Source organism: Leptinotarsa decemlineata, unplaced genomic scaffold (assembly GCF_025532065.1).
Source record: "Leptinotarsa decemlineata unplaced genomic scaffold, Ldec_3_MD MMD2_tig00000576_RagTag_RagTag, whole genome shotgun sequence".
In the NCBI taxonomy this organism is placed as follows: domain Eukaryota; kingdom Metazoa; phylum Arthropoda; class Insecta; order Coleoptera; family Chrysomelidae; genus Leptinotarsa; species Leptinotarsa decemlineata.
Genome location: NW_027412551.1, coordinates 2,962,374 through 2,979,089, shown reverse-complemented (window position 1 = coordinate 2,979,089; position 16,716 = coordinate 2,962,374). Strand labels below are relative to the sequence as shown.

The window sequence follows — 16,716 nt, the reverse complement described above, 5'->3', positions numbered from 1 at the left end:
TCGACCCACGATTATGTACGAACAAGTATCGAATGTAAATGCCTCTCAAAGAACTCCACCAGTTGGGCGGGTTGGCTATCCTTATTCATCTTTCACTGCCTAAACCACTGTGCATGCTGTTTTTGGCGAGTGCATTGGTTTCTGATGTGGGGGTTAAGCAAACCGTATATCAGATGCCTGCTTCCACATAGCCCCGCTGGATACGGGAATGACAGAATCACTTGTGGTTCTGTTATTCCCTAACTGTATGGCATCCCAACGATGGCTTGATCCTAAGGTGTGTGTATCCGTGCCGAGAGCATGAATGACACTGAGCCTATCAGCTGGTACTACGGAACCTTCGAGATACCGGGCGCCGTCTCGTCGGAGCATCGCTTTGTCACGTTAATGCGGGGCTCTGTCGAGATTGACCTTCTTTGCCTAGCTACTCGTGGGACTTTTATGGATAGAGTAAACTTAAAAATTCTTCCTGACGCTGAGTCTATAAAGGAGATGGATGTCGAGTTTACGACTCCAACTGACCTTCCTGTAAATTTAGATTAGAAGCGAGTCTTGAAAGGGGATGGAAGTCGAGCTTACGAATCCAACTGACCTCCCTGTGAATTTAGATAAAGAGCGAGATCTTCTCAACTCTTCAACTCTTGATCCAATAACTGAACCTAAAAACAGGGTTTGGTAGTGCAGCCAGGAAACAACTGAGTCGTCTTCTCGAAAACGGGGTACCTTATAAAACCGCCTTGCACCAATTTCTTGAGCGGCGTACGTAGAATCTGTCTCAGGTGGAGGAACCATGAGCAGGTTAGCAAACGTTTGCGCTCAAGGAATGATTCACCAAAACCAGAGGCGAAAAAGCCCTGCACTGGTGAATCTCAGGTGTAGCCGTGCGAAAACCCTCATATGGGCTGGTTGTCGCGGGTATCAAGGTGGGAATGTTATACCTTGACTATCCGACTACCTCATTAACGATGAAACAGTAGAGCATATACTTTGTGCCTGCCCTGCTGGGGACCGAATCAGTTTTTTTAGAGTTCGGCAGAACCGTACTCTCATCATCTTACCTGAAAGACTATTCATCATACAAACTAATCTGCTTCGTTAAGAAGCTGGGTTTATTTGGTCAAGGCTGGGTTTATATGGTCGAGTGTAAATAGATGTGAGCCACAATAAACACTTGCGGGTTACGGTGGCGGGTCGAATAGACCCACTCACTTTAGACCTAACCTAACCTAACTTCCACCAGTTGTCACAAATACAAACAGAAATGAAAACTCGTTCCAAATTGAAAGACAAAAAGTTCGAATTTCGTTCAATGGAACTGACCCAAACCTCTCGTGTCTGATATCATAATAAAGAAAAGTCCTACTGAAAAGTAGTTTTGCGATCCCGAACATGTTTGAGATCATTTCAGGGTCGGATGTCCGCCTATTTTAGATAAAAACAAATAATTAGATGTTTTTCTAAGGAAGCAGCTGTCAACCTTTCTGCAAGTCGTGTGGAAAAATATAGTTTCCCGAATTCTTCAGTTCATTAGAATTTTTTTTGTGAAAAATTTTATAGAGCCAGAACTGTAGTTTTCTGGAAAAATATTTCTTGAAAGATGTCTTCACTATACTCATATAACACCAATAATGGGCGGCAATAAAATCTGATTCAATGATTTTCCAGTATGCTTATTTCAAAAATTCACATTGTCTTCTCACATTTTTACTTAAATTCATTTTGATTATTATCTTCTATTTTCTCCAACTGATTCTGATAACAAAATGGTTATGGCTTTCGCGGTCGAGGTCGGATTTCAAGGTCGTCATTTTTGGACGTTTCGGTGGCGCGAGTGGATATCTTCTTCCGAAGTTTATAATTTCCAATTAATTTTCGATGACTCCGATAACTGCTCTGAAGAAGCTAGCCACTTGAACCAGCGAAACGTCAGGAAGAAATTCCAAAAATCGACGGCCTTCAAACGCGAGGAATAGTGACACGGATTCTGATGAACTGGTGTCATTGTTCTGAGTTTGAACATCATATCGATCAAGTTTTAACAAGAAGTTAATTCACATTTGAATTTTAGAACTGGGTTGCCACCCCTTATAGTGAATGGGTGGTGGAATTGGGGAGTTATGAAATTCACATTACCAATTGGCCATTTCGAAATGAACATCGACATACCCGAGTATGAAATTTTTTTGTCAACCATTTTATTTGTAAAATTAACATTACATAAATGAAGAGTCCATCAATATATTACTCATAATGATTGTTTGGTACATTTCTATAACACACTCATATTCAAGGATAATTTCCATTGTCCTGCTGAGATATCTGCGTGAACTTCACACGATTATTCATTTCAAAAAATGTCTGCCTCTTCAGTGCATTCGGCGTCATTATTGATAAAATAGTACCCAGTGCCATAGTTATAATCATCCCAGTAAGAGCCCAAAATGCTCCAAATTTTGTTGTAATCTCTCCGAATATAATGGTGAGAGCAACCGCCATAATCTGCGATGTGGCGCATATAATTCCCATCACCGTACTCTCAGGTGAAGGATATGTTATTTCCGTCGCAAATTCCACTCCTGCTGGCAAATAAGCGCTCATTAAAATCCTGTAATGAGATACAGTGTGAGATGTAGAAGGATGAGAACAGTTCAACTAATATAATCATAATATTCATTTGCCAAAAACAACTACAGTAACCAATGTTGATATCATTAGGTTTCCTATTTCAATAAAGATTATTCTTATTATTATATTACAAATAGATGAAGAGTTAGCCACAGAAGGCATTGCTTTGTATCTTGGTTGAAAGAAAGGAGAAAAGAAAGATAAAGGATTAGGAAAGAGAAGAATGAAAGTTATCACTCAACATACATCAATGATATATATTAACTGTCTTTAGTCAATAACAATGCATAACAGTCCTTTACTCATGTGATCATAACGAACAATGTTTATGTACCGACAATTATACAAGGGGCTTAAAAAACATCAGATTTGAACATAAACCGGCTTTTATCATACAGCGGTACTCCACAATAATTGTGATATGTTTGATAATCATTCGATGAGTCATAGTTATGCTTAATAAAAAGATGTTGTTGCAGATAAGAAAAACCGAGAATGAGAGAAACCGTGAAGGAAGAAAGGAAAGGAACGATGAAGAAGTTCTACGAACTAGAGTTGATTCAAACAATTCAAGGTAGCTTCTTAGAAAAACACATATTTTTTTTTCTTTTTTTCTCATTTTCATTTTATTTTTCTTCACAGCATCTTCCATCATAGTTTTGTAATGTAGTGATCATTTTTTGTATCGATGAATCGGTGTGAGTTTTCTTGAGCTATAATGAGTAACCATTTTTTTGTATGACTTTTAAACATTTCTGGGGAACTCATTTTTTTTTCATCTCAATGTCCAATATGTTATATAATTTAGGTCAAAGGTAAGTATGGCATCTTTGTGCGATGGTTTTTTCGGGAGTTGATATTCTAATGGCGTTTATTTTGTGTCTTGTATTAATATGATATCCGAATCGAAACTTTCTTATTTTTATGTTGATAAATGAGAAGACTGTGACATAATAATTGGCGAATATCAAGTACTTTGGTCTCGGTGTATAACAAGTCAGATGAGAATCGCCTGTTTTGTTTAATGTAATTTTCAAAACAAATTACTGTATAGTTTCAAGATTTCGTACCCAAGTTTTATTTGCTTCTCCCAAGACTACGATTTCATATTATAAATGCAATCCCGCTAATGCATGATAAATTATTTTCATTTGGTTCATTTTCAGGATATTTGATAAATATTTGAACTTACACAGTGAGTATCTCAGTTTTTTTATGATAGTATTGATATGCATTTCTAATTTGAAGTGACTATCTGAAAATATTGAAATATTCAATACTTTTGGTAGACAAAATTTCAACTTATGAAGTATTATTCAGGAGTGTAAGCTTATTATATTCTGATAAATGACTTTCATACGATACGAATGGAATCTAATAAGATGATTGTTAGTAATTTTGTATCAAACCAACCGGCCTTCCCACGATGAATCAGTATAAATAACAGCGGTATCGTCTGCAAAAGTTAATATTTCCCCTTCGGTTTCTGGTTCAAATGAATCGTTTAAGTAGATTATGAATAATATTGGCCATAGAACTGTCCCTTGGGGTTCTCCATATTTAATATCAAACGGGTCGCTGTAAATTTCTCCTATTTTCATACATTGTTTCCCTCTGATAGGTAGCTTTTCATTATGACGTATGCAATTCCACGGAAACCAATATTCTCCAGAGAGTGGAGTAATTGACTATGGCTATTGAATGTTGAACACAACACAAAGAAAAGATACCTTGGATACTGTTCTTTGGCAAAGTATCCACTTTTTTATAGTGGAATGAAATGGATCCGAAACTAACATACCACTCCATAGCAACAGAGAGAAATTATAGAGAAAGCATCAGACACTGAAACAAAAATGAATGAAATGAATCTATTCACGTCAAGTCGTCGATATACTATAGATAGTGTTCGATAGGTATCGGATGGATATCGTCCATTATATGCGGTGCCTTTTAAGTGAATTTCTGTAACTTATAACCACACAAAGTTATAATATCGCCTTATGGAAATTTCAGGCTACCTCAAGAACATGATACGGATTACATATCACCGTATAAAGTTTTATCCGCGGGAAAATTCTGAGGACTCAACGCCATAATGTTACTTGGGATGTTCCATAATAGTATACCTACTGTAATGATATTAAATCATCTAAAGGAAAAACTCGTTCAGACTAGTCTCAACTCCCTACACTGTAGGTTAATGGACTGACACCTATCAGAAAACAACTACTCCCTTGGCTAATACCATGGAGGGCGTTGGAGTATTTACGACAGGTGTCAGTGCAGGATTCTTCACTGAAGTTATTTCTGCATATGCTGTTGGCGATACAACTGCTACAATAGATTTTCAATTATTGGAACACACTTGCTGACTGGTTTGCGAACTGTTTGGCCACTCGTTAGTGCAAGGTAGTGTCTATCATCAACATAAAGTCGATGATTTCCGATAATTCAAATTCCAATTCCTTCAGAGTATCATTTTTCGAACTAGGCTGAAACGGACAACAAACAATAGGTTTGACATCGCCCCATTTGCCTGTGAACGAGGTAACCAACCGCATATCCAGAATTTGCCCAATTCCTCGTAGAAGGAAAAAATTTAACATAGTGTAGATTGATTTCCTGTCCTATACTGTAGGTTAATAGACATCAACCTACAATGTAGGGAGTTGAGACTGGCCTGAAAGAAATTTCCTTCAGATGATTTGATTTATAGCCAGTCTTCAAGTATGCCCACTGACTATATGTGTAATGTTATTGAAAAATCCTTCAGATTTTAACTTTACTTCAGTAAATCATATCCTAGGAAAAGACTGCCACCATTTTTGGGATGATGATTAGTAATACAGGATGTTCTGCAAAGCTACAAACCTGTCGACATTCATGGGATTCTTTACAATAATTTCAGAAACTATACCCAACAATCAATCCAAAAAATGATACAGTTATCGTAGAGTAGTATCTATTGGGATCTTCTGACCACATTTCAGTGTTGAGTGAATTACCGATGAATGTAGGGGAACAATCTGAGCCGCGCGAAGTTTGAATGGGAGGATATTCAAGACCATTTACAAAATTTCTCCTGACTAGATGTTTGTTCAAGCTCTAATGATCCATCAACAAATCGTCGCCTATAGCCAGTGGCGCAAAAATCTCTGTGCCAAAAACCGAACTAGATTTGTTTATGCTCGCAACACCTGCAAACTTAGGATAAATGGAAGCAGAGAACTTCACAATCAGAGAACTAGGGATCAACTTCTTGCCAATTCTAACGGGTCTAGATCTTTCTAGTCGGTAGCTGAAGCTGTTGATGGAAACTTTACAAATTCTTCAATTCCACCATAACACAAGCGAAAGGTTCAATTGCAACAACAGACTTAAGAAAAGCAAACTTACTAGCTGAACAATCAGCGTTCTACCCACAGTTGATTTTCTGGGAAAGGTGCCACCCACTATTTCCAAACTAGGATCCAGAATGCCGGAAATTACTTTTCGACAATGTCTAGACAGGGGAATTTCGGAAGAGCTTGATATCAACAAGGCGTCCGGTCATGATGAAGTGCCCGTTATCGTATTTAAAAAGTGTGCAAATGAACTCGTACTAGTATTTTGCAGACTTTTCAACCTGTCGTACAAGGCAGGGGTGTTTTCTTCTTGTTGAAATGTTGCTCGCGATCAGCCCATTCTCATAAAAAGCAAGAAAAACTATAAACAAGTCGCTTTTCTATCAGTGATATTAAAAATTATGGAGAAAGCTGTAAATCATCATGAACTCAAATATCTGGAAGGCTTCAAAAACTTGAGCGATCATCAATGTGGCTTTCGGAAATAATGCAATCGAGAACATGAAGAGTAAAGAGCTGTTGCGTTCGATATTTCTAAGGCCTTTGACCGTGTGTGGCATAAAGGTTTGCTGGCCAATCTTCGATGATATAGCTTGTCGGATCATTTTCGTTTATGGCTCTCCAGCTCTCTCGAATGTGTCGCGAATACTTTAACCATCAACGCTGGTATTTTCCAGGGATCCATATTGTTTCCAACCCCATTTTTATTATATATCAAAAACTTATTAGAAAGAATCAAGAATACAAAATATTGCTCTGCTGAGGACAGCAAAGCAATATATTGTTATTTCATTTGGATTCCAGGACAACGGCAGCGGATGCACATCTTTACAGGCAGCAGGAGGTTCTAGAAATGATGGGATCTAGAAATGATTTCGAATTGGGGTGAAAGAAACCAGGTTCAATTCAATGCCACAAAAACTCAGGCATCGGTTTTTTCCGAAAAGAAAAATGTCTCCGAACCAGATATAATAATGTCGAGACAGACAATTCCGCTTTCTGAAGTTTGTTGGGGGTTGAAAAGGATACCAATATGTATTGACACAATCAAGTTACTGAAATTGAAAAGATTGCCTTCCAAAAGCTTGGAACATTGTCCCTAACCAGAAAACAGTACACACCTTAGCAACTTTTGATGCTTTATACAGCTCAGATCAGACTTTTTTTGAAGTATTGTTCTCATGTATGGAGCTCTGCCCCTGTTCATGACTTGGAACTGCTGGATTCCTTCCAGAAAAGAGCCATACGCCTGATTGGAGACGCGAACTTTACTTGCAACCTTGATAGTCTGGAACATCGAAGAATGGTTGGAGATTTGTCTCTCTGTTGTAGATACTATCAGGGGAAGTGTTCGAGTTACTTGGCACATTTGATTCCATCAAGAGCGGTACGTATCAGAAATTCGCGACATACTGTAATTGCTCATCGTTTTGAGGTTCCACTCGGTACACCTCAAACTTCATTGCATGAGAACCCTTTCATTTGAGGAACTGCGTTTACGTAAAATGATCTTTCTGAGAACGTTCTTCCGAATGGATATAATCTTCAACGAATATTACTGGAGTTTTTTCCAACACAAAATCGTTATTTTTAACACCTCGACACGTGTTTCGATCACCAAGTGATCATCTTCAAAGAGGAAGATTAAACTAGTAACTAAACTAGTCCTTTTCTGCCAGTCTTCTTCGGTAATATTGGATACTTCTTCATAAACTAGCTCTATTACTGTCTTATCAAATTTTGGAAAATCATTTACACGCCTGATGTTTTGTTTGAATCTTTCCCAAATCAACTCGATGGGATTGAAAACACAAAAATAGAGGGTAAGTCTCAGTATGGTTAAAAAAAAAATCTGTTTTTCCGTTAACCAGCTGTCGCACCCCTACGAATGACAACCCTCAGAAGTCGAAACTTGTGCGAGCTAAGGATTAACGAGGTCTTACCTTTTAACGTGCGATTCTTAACACGGGTTGGACGATAGCAAGTGAAGATCGATCGTTTAGACTAGGGCTTGAACTACCGACCAACACGGCAGTCAATTCGAGTGAGTGAACAAAGCACCCACGCCGAACCGCTTGGATACCGACCGGTGTGGTGTGTCCATACTTTTCGAGTAGTTGGTTTTTGGTATACTCATCTTCAAAATACAAATTGTTATCCATTAAAAAACTTTGTATTTCATCTTTCCTCGAATTTTTATTCGGTACTTTGATGAGCTGTCGCGAATGATAGGAAGCGTTGTCAAGAACTATTACACTATTCGCATCCTAATTTGGGATCAATGTGTTTTCAAACCATTCCTCGAAAATATTAGCTTATGATAGTTGTAGGAGATTATCATCAAAAATGAGAATTTTCTATACCACTTGTATTTGTAACTAACGTTACAGCAGTTTCGTCCTACAAGGACATCTGCTAACGAATAAGCCATGTACTTACTTTTTGAATACCTCCTACTCAAGAATACCAACGACTGAAAACTACAAAAAATGTTACATTCAATACATTTAGTTTGAAAAAATTATAACTTGTTTACTGTAGATAGTCATCTCTCTGGTACAAAAAATGTATTATTTTATGTGCGTGAAAAGACTTACTCACCCAAACACTGTTATTGTTGTATATGTCAACCACTTATTCTGAGATGATAAAGCATACAAAACTCCTGCGGTAGCAAAAATTCCCAAAAAGGATGAGATAGAAGACGCCTCTCTGCGAATAATATAATAATAATGATAATACTCACTGTGAAAAGTACTATTATAACAGACAAGAAAGAAAAAACAAATCTTTCAGTATAATGGTGAATAGGCGAAGTATCAGCCAATGCTGTTTTTCAATTCAACCTGGGAATAGCAATAATTAAATAACAATTACAAAAAATAGGGTTAACAGTGAAGCAGAAAATTAGTTATTGCAACCGCTGTAGAAAATTCCTTTTGTATTATCAGGGTCGAAAACAGTTGCATAAGTTTAGTTGCATAAGTATTTAATCTCTTTTTGAAGTTTTCAATTGTATGAGAGCTAAACTCACAGGGTAATTGATTATAATGTTTGGGTGCATTGTACGAGAAGAAGCGGGTGAAGATGGAAGATTTGTGTTTGAGGATGACTTGATGGACAGGCAACTGGTAATGATGGAGTTTATGGAAAAAGTTAAGTGGTTTATCAAATAGACACGATGATATTGATCATTTTGAAGGATATCTGGTATGAACCCAAATCATTGCTTTCTATGCGTCTTAGGGAGCTTCGTGAAAGTAGTGAAGTGAAAGGAGTTTTCTTTCTTCTTTCAAATCAACATAACGATTCGATAAGGACAATTGGTGACTCCATCTGATAGGTTGAGGTATGGAATAATAAGATTCACGTCTTTTGGTTTCTCAGGGATATCTGTATTATTTTGAATTGATTTAAAATTTTCATTTCGTAGTAGGATTTGAAATAATTGCCTTTTTTTTACGTCGTATCACACTACATGTATAATTTCCGAGTTCCTCATAACTAATCCAATCGGTGAGCGCTGATCAATTTCGGTATTCATTCAGAGGTTGGTTCTTGAGTGGAATCATTATCTTTTTATTGTGTGTAAACCAAAGTGCTGGAGGTTCAGTTACTATCTTCGTCTGAGAAGGCGCGTGTTTCTCAAAACGATTGGGTATGTTGCCGTTCAGAAAGAATACCTTTCAAATCCACATTATCGAAAGAACTGACTATTCAGAACGTCTGAACGGAAGAGATCAAAATCGAAGTTACGATAATCGAAAAAAGACACCATTTCAACTCTTCTATAAAATAATGTAGCAGATCACAAATGAGTTATGTTAAAGATATAATTTCACTTCAGATCATTTCAGTTTCAGCTGATTCATTATTTGCCATGCATTTTTCATTGATTGTCATAACTTCAGTTGACATACGTGGATATAAACTAAATTTTCTGAGCAACTCTGAAACCAACACCGAAAATATTCTGTTCATTCAACTCTTCCTATGTTAGGCTCCCTATTAGCATATCTCGAGAATATACATTATATTTTTCTTTATATTTGGAAACAATGAAACGCTTCGAAGTGTTTATTGACGATCGAGTAGAACCATTACCAAAATTTTTCAGATCAATCTCCAGAGTTGCGGTTGTTAAAAACATATTAAAAAAAATCCATATTTCTATTTGAAAGGATCCAACCAATATTATTTCAATATTCATGTTATTTATTATCTAATGAGATAAATCTCATTTTTCGTTTATTCACTGCATGATTTTGCTACTTCAGTGTTAAAGAATTGAATGCTGCTTTTTCGCTAGCAACTCTAGTCAGAAAATCCTACTCTTAACCAGATTGCCAAGCCTGCACTGTGTCGATACAGTCTTGAACAAAAATGCGACCGATAAAATTGCAACCCTACTAATCACGCGTGGGGCATCGGTATGTTAGGCCACTTGAATTCAATCGATCGCGCGATAATTCAAATTTTGGGATAACTCCTGAGATATAAATTCAGATTTTGTAGTGTAATGGCAAATGAAATGCCTATAACTGACGTATTTCCTTTAATGAGAATTATTATTGTATCCGTCTGAATGACTTTCTAATCATCATGATATGCTATATGTGGCCATAATTCTAAATTTCAAAATAGTTAATGTGAGCTAACTTCAAAAGATAGACATATGAATTGTTTTGTTATATCTCAAAGGGAGCAAGCAGCGATTTCAATGAAAGATACCAGAATTCACACATGTGGTACCACTGCATTCATTTGACTCAGGTACTCAGACTGTCCTTCTCCTATATATATATATATATATATATATATATATATATATATATATATATATATATATATATATATATATATATATATATATATAATATATACATATATATATATATATATATATATATATATAATATATACATATATATATATATATATATATATATATATATATATATATATATAATATATACATATATATATATATATATATTTCAATATTAAATTCTACAAAAAGGATTTGAAGTTTTATATCTTCTATTATTTATATATATATATATATATATATATATATATATATATATATATATATATATATATATATATATATATATATATATATATATATATATATATATATAAAATATGAATAGATAAGTACTTTCTTGGTTTTTCTCATTTGTCTTCCATCGAGGAACGCCTGGCCTGTCAATATTAAATCCTACAAAAAGGATTCTGGCTGTTGGCCTCATCAGCGCGGTGCAGCCAAGTGTAAAGATGGGCAAAACTTGTTTGCCGACAGCAGGAAACAACACAAACGAACGGAGTCAACAACAGGAGCCAACCACACATTTGTGGTTCCAGTTAGAAGACCTAGAATTCCCAGGCTACATCTAACATGACCACGTAGGCAGCTATAGCTACCTGCGTGACATCCGGGTCCAGGATATAAATACAAAGAGATATTTTATCGAGTGGGTATGACATAAAAATCAAAAATGAAAATAAAAAACCTGGAAAGTTCCATCATTTGAATGAAATCCATCCACGCATTAAATTTACGAAAGAAGTTGAAGAAGGCAACCAGCTCGCATTTCTCGATGTACTGATGAAAAAGCCAGACGGAACATTAGGTCACACGGTATATCGAAAGCCAACACACACGAACAGGTACCTAAACGCAAATTCACACCACCACCCAAAACAAATTCACGCGGTGGCAAAAACACTCATTACACGTTCGAGGAGGCTGGCAGACAACGATCACAGACAACAAGAGTTGAACACCATCGAAACAACTCTACAAATGAATAACTACTCAGAAAGAAGTATAAAAGCGGCTGCCAAGACCACACGGAAACAACAAAAAACTCGAGATACACCGGTCATAACAACCACACTACCATATATTGCAGGAACAACAGATAAAATCAGCAGAATTCTTCACCGACATAACATCAACTTCGTTCGTACCAGAACGAACAATAAGGTCCATGCTTCGTAATCCCAAGGATCAGATACCACTGGAATCACAAGGAGTGTATGAAGTACCATGCCATGATTGTGACAGGACTTACATCGGCCAGACCAACAGACGAATCAACATTCGCAAAGATGAACACAAACTAGCAGTGAAGGAAAAAGTCACCACGTCTTCTCTCTTCCAACACGTACTTCAAACAGGACATAACATCAATTTCGACAACACAAAAATGCTAGCAAGCAACGAAAACTTTTACTCACGAACAATCAGAGAGGCAATCGAAATTGAAAAACGACCTAATAATATGAACAAGAGGGATGATGCGCAAAGATTACCATCAACATGGAGATCCGTTTTATCACTTCGCACAAGCAATCAGACTGCCCAACTCCAGAGGCAAAACTCGGTACATGACAATACAGGTACAATAACAGAGACAGGAGAGGCAGCTCAGGTAATAAGACCAAAAACAGGTAGTCGAGCAAACACAGGTAGTGGCAGCAACGCAGGTAAAGGGAAACATCCATGTGGTTTCAGTTGATAGATCTCGTGTTCACAAGAAAACTATCAAAATCACCACGGAGGCAGCTATAGCTACCTGCGTGACATCCACAAATGTGCGGTTGGCTCCTGTTGGTGGCTCCGTGCATTTGTATTTCTATCTTTTGGTAACCAAGTGTTGCCCATCCTCACACTTGGCTGCACCATACTGATGATGTGCCAAAAGCCCGAAACACGTGTCTATGGTTTGCCACTTTCATGAGTGCTACGTCCGATATTAACTTCTGTTTCTATATCAAGACACTCAATATATATATATATATATATATATATATATATATATATATATATATATATAAATATATATATATATATATATATATATATATATATATATATATATATATATATATATATAAATCTAGAAAGGTTAATGCAGTCAAGCTGCTGGAAAATAATTCCATGAAAATCAAAAAATAAATAGATAAGTACTCTTTGATCATTCCCATATTGATTTCAATTTAAGAGCCACCGGTATACAGCTGTTTCAGCCTATTGGGCATCGTCAGTACCGGGCAGGCGGTCCTCGATTGAAGACAAAATGAGAAAAAACCAAGAAAGTACTTGATAAAAATAGCTGTTCCACTTATGTTTCGCTTGCGTTTACGCAGTGTTGATTGGCAATAACTCCGTGCGTTTGTGTTGTTTCCTGCTTTCGGCAAACAAGTGTTGCCCATCTTCACACTTGGCTGCACCGCGCTGATGAGGCCAATAGCCAGAAACACGTGTCCGCGGTTTGCCCCCCTGTTTGGAGTGTTGTATCCACGAATTTTTCATTTTCGATTTATATCATGCACACTCGATAAAATCTCTATTTGTGTATATATATATATATATATATATATATATATATATATATATATATATATATATATATATTAATATATATATATATATATATATATATATATATATATATATATATATATATATAAATTAAATAAATAAGTACTCTTTGATCATTCCCATATTGATTTCAATTTAAGAGCCACCGGTATACAGCTGTTTCAGCCTATTGGGCATCGTCAGTACCGGGCAGGCGGTCCTCGATTGAAGACAAAATGAGAAAAAACCAAGAAAGTACTTGATAAAAATAGCTGCGTAAATACAAGCGAAACATAAGTGGAACCACCTATTGGTGTGACACCCAAGTCAACTTGCCAAGTTGACTTGGGTGTCATCACTTATGTTTCGCTTGCATTTACGCAGCTATTTTTATCAAGTACTTTCTTGGTTTTTTCTCATTTTGTCTTCAATCGAGGACCGCCTGCCCGGTACTGACGATGCCCAATAGGCTGAAACAGCTGTATACCGGTGGCTCTTAAATTGAAATCAATATGGGAATGATCAAAGAGTACTTATTTATTTATTTTTTGATTTTCATGGAATTATTTTCCAGCAGCTTGACTGCATTAACCTTTCTAGATTTTATATATATATATATATATATATATATATATATATATATATATATATCTGATGCGTACTCAACAACAACATCTGATAACGATAACAATACTCACTTATATCTGTGTGTTTTATCAAGCATGATGCCACATAAGATTGTTCCGCCAAAACCAGCAGTTATCATCAACGACCCCATTCTTCCAGCGTCTTCTTGGGCATCCTATGAGATTTGAACTACAAAATGATTTTTAAATATTTTCGGAATTTTCCGAGAGTTTCATATGAAAAAAATGAATATGAACGTGTTACTTGAATAAATAACAATGAATTGTTCCACTTAATAATTTTTGAATGACTCCACGTTCGTAATTTTTTCCTGAAAATAATTTTTTTCAAAGATAGCTCAAATTCCATACTGGGTGGTAATTTGATGACTAATCACAACAATCTTTGTGATGGAAAACCAGAAACCTGTGCAGTATCTACCGTTCAGAAGACTAATCCGAAGTGAACTTTTGCGATCATTTGGTGCAGTTTTTTTCTGTCCACATATTTCGAAAATTTTCCTCAATGATGGATCATTTCGGAATCGTAGATTTGCAAATGCAGAATTCAATGACCCAAAAATGGACCCGAGGGTTCCTTCAAATTAGATAGCTTTTTGGAGTTCGAGTCAGCAGTCAAAATGTATGAATGAACACATAACGACATACAGATCCCCCTTTCCCAGTGGGCACTTTGGACAAGTGCCCAGGGCCCCGCGATCAATAGGGGCCCCCCTCAGATCAAATACAAAATTCCTAGTTCCTGGTAGACCACCAAACGATAACCAATATTTATTAGATACCAAAAAACTTATATAATTCGAAGAAATCGAACCTAAATTACTGACTACAATACCAACTTACTAGCTTTTACATGCGCGAAGCTTATTCTACTTTACTTAGGCTTTTCGACTTCAGCATGCTTAGATAAATTCAAATATATAATGGTATACTAAGCACATACACATTTTAAAGAAAATTCATCAGTAGTGCACTTACAGTGTGACTCGCTCCATTTGAATTGAGCGAACGAAGCGAAGTATGAAGCTCCAAGTTTGAATTGGTAGGCGTACATGCTGCTGGGTGTGTATCGGAGGCTACAAAGTTTTTTGAAATGATTCAGAGAGTGTACATATTTTTTTCGGGCTCTACTCGTCGAAGAAATATATTGACATAATATTTAGGTTCAAAAAAAGTTGTTGAAAGTCTTTCACAAACCAGAAGGTCAGCCCGAGCAGATGCAGTAAGCTCTTTGCATGAATGTAATGAACAAGTTATACAAGCTTTGATATCCATCGCAAAATATACAGAACAGGCACGAGAAACTAGAGACGAAGCCCTTAGCCTGTTCAGAAAAATGGAAAAACTCGGATATATTATACTAACGGAAATTTGGAACTGTGAATTGGAAAGAATAGACAAAATAAGTAATTATCTTCAAAAAGAAACAATAACACTAAACGTTGCAACTAATATGTTTACTTCACTTGCTGATTATTAACCTCAGGGATAAATTTGATTATTTCGAATCGTCTGCCAAAGAAAGAAACTACAAGGACCTATCTGAAAGAACAAAACGCAGAAGTTCTCGCCAGAGTGTTTTCGATGGCTCTATGCCGTCAGTCCAACGGAATGGAAGAGAGAAATTTAAAATAGAAACCTTTCTTCAAATAATTGATATCATCAGCGTTCATTTAAAACAGCGATTAAGTTCGTATAAGAATATCAGTAAAGGTTTTGATTAATTTTTCGCTTGAAAACTCTGAATTCCGAAGAGTTGAGACAAAGTTGCAAATAATTTGCTGAATTATGAAGAAGTATGAAGATGTTAATGGGAAAGGGTTGGCAATGTTTGCGTTTAACAGAATACTTGAAAATTGTTGACAGTGAAAATGAGGATTGTATATCCTGAAAATGAGGATTAAAAATATATCAACTTTTGGAAGAAAACAAAATTGAAGACACATTTCCAAATGTAGAAATCGCATTGAGAATCTTTTTGAGCATGATGGTAACTAACTGCAGCGGAGAACGCTCTTTCTCCAAATTAAAAAGAGTTATAAATGAATTAAGAAGTACAATGCTCCAAGGGAGATTAACCAGTTTGTCGCTGATGTCGATAGAATCTGATGTGCTAAAAAGCATAGATTTTGAAGAAGTGATTAACGGTTTGCCCATCTGAAATCTAGAAGGGTTCCTCTTCCAATAACATAGATTGTTAAACACTAACCTGTGAATGCTAAAAAAGTTACTTTTGTGGACAATATTACATTTATCTATTCCTTTCATCTGATTGTTAATAAGTCTTGTTCTTAAACGGCTCACTGCGCCTTTTGTTTTGCATCGGTTTGAAAATTCAGCGCATAGTATACGAAAAAAACAAGACATTACATTTGATCTAAGGAACCGTTCCAGCTTTCAAATTTCCATTCCCTTATTTTCTCAAGTTGATCAAGTTGGCCGCAGAATACACGCTTTTCAACAAGTTGGATATGAAACACCGATACCATCTGTTTGAAATCTGTTTTTCCGTTAATCGGCTGTCGCCCCCAAACAAACGACAACTCTCAGAAGTTGAGAAACTTGTGCGAGAGCTAAGGACCAACGAGGTATTACATTTTAACGTGTGATTCCTAACACGGATGCCACGAAGTGAAACTTTCGAAGGCACAATGTTCCTTAGCTTTGGAAGGCCTTGGTTGGAAAGTTCAACAAATTCTACTTTTTCTGAATCAACATGAATAAG

General features: G+C 36.3%; 1 protein-coding gene across 2 annotated transcripts in view; it reads right to left on the bottom strand.

Moving 5' to 3' along the window:
* Nucleotides 1-2,171: 2,171 nt before the first annotated feature.
* LOC111510511 (uncharacterized MFS-type transporter C09D4.1) overlaps nucleotides 2,172-16,716 on the bottom strand; it is a 37,731-nt gene continuing 23,186 nt past the window's right edge. Inside the window, exons 5-7 of one of the 2 annotated variants that reach the window (XM_074174273.1) lie at nucleotides 14,043-14,146; nucleotides 8,574-8,684; nucleotides 2,172-2,605 (exon numbers count right to left, since the gene is read on the bottom strand). In XM_074174273.1, coding sequence (XP_074030374.1) covers nucleotides 2,287-2,605; nucleotides 8,574-8,684; nucleotides 14,043-14,146 — 534 coding nt within the window. In that variant the 3' untranslated portion in view covers nucleotides 2,172-2,286. The remainder of the gene's footprint in view (nucleotides 2,606-8,573; nucleotides 8,685-14,042; nucleotides 14,147-16,716) is intronic. The other variant, XM_074174274.1, reaches the window with a different exon arrangement.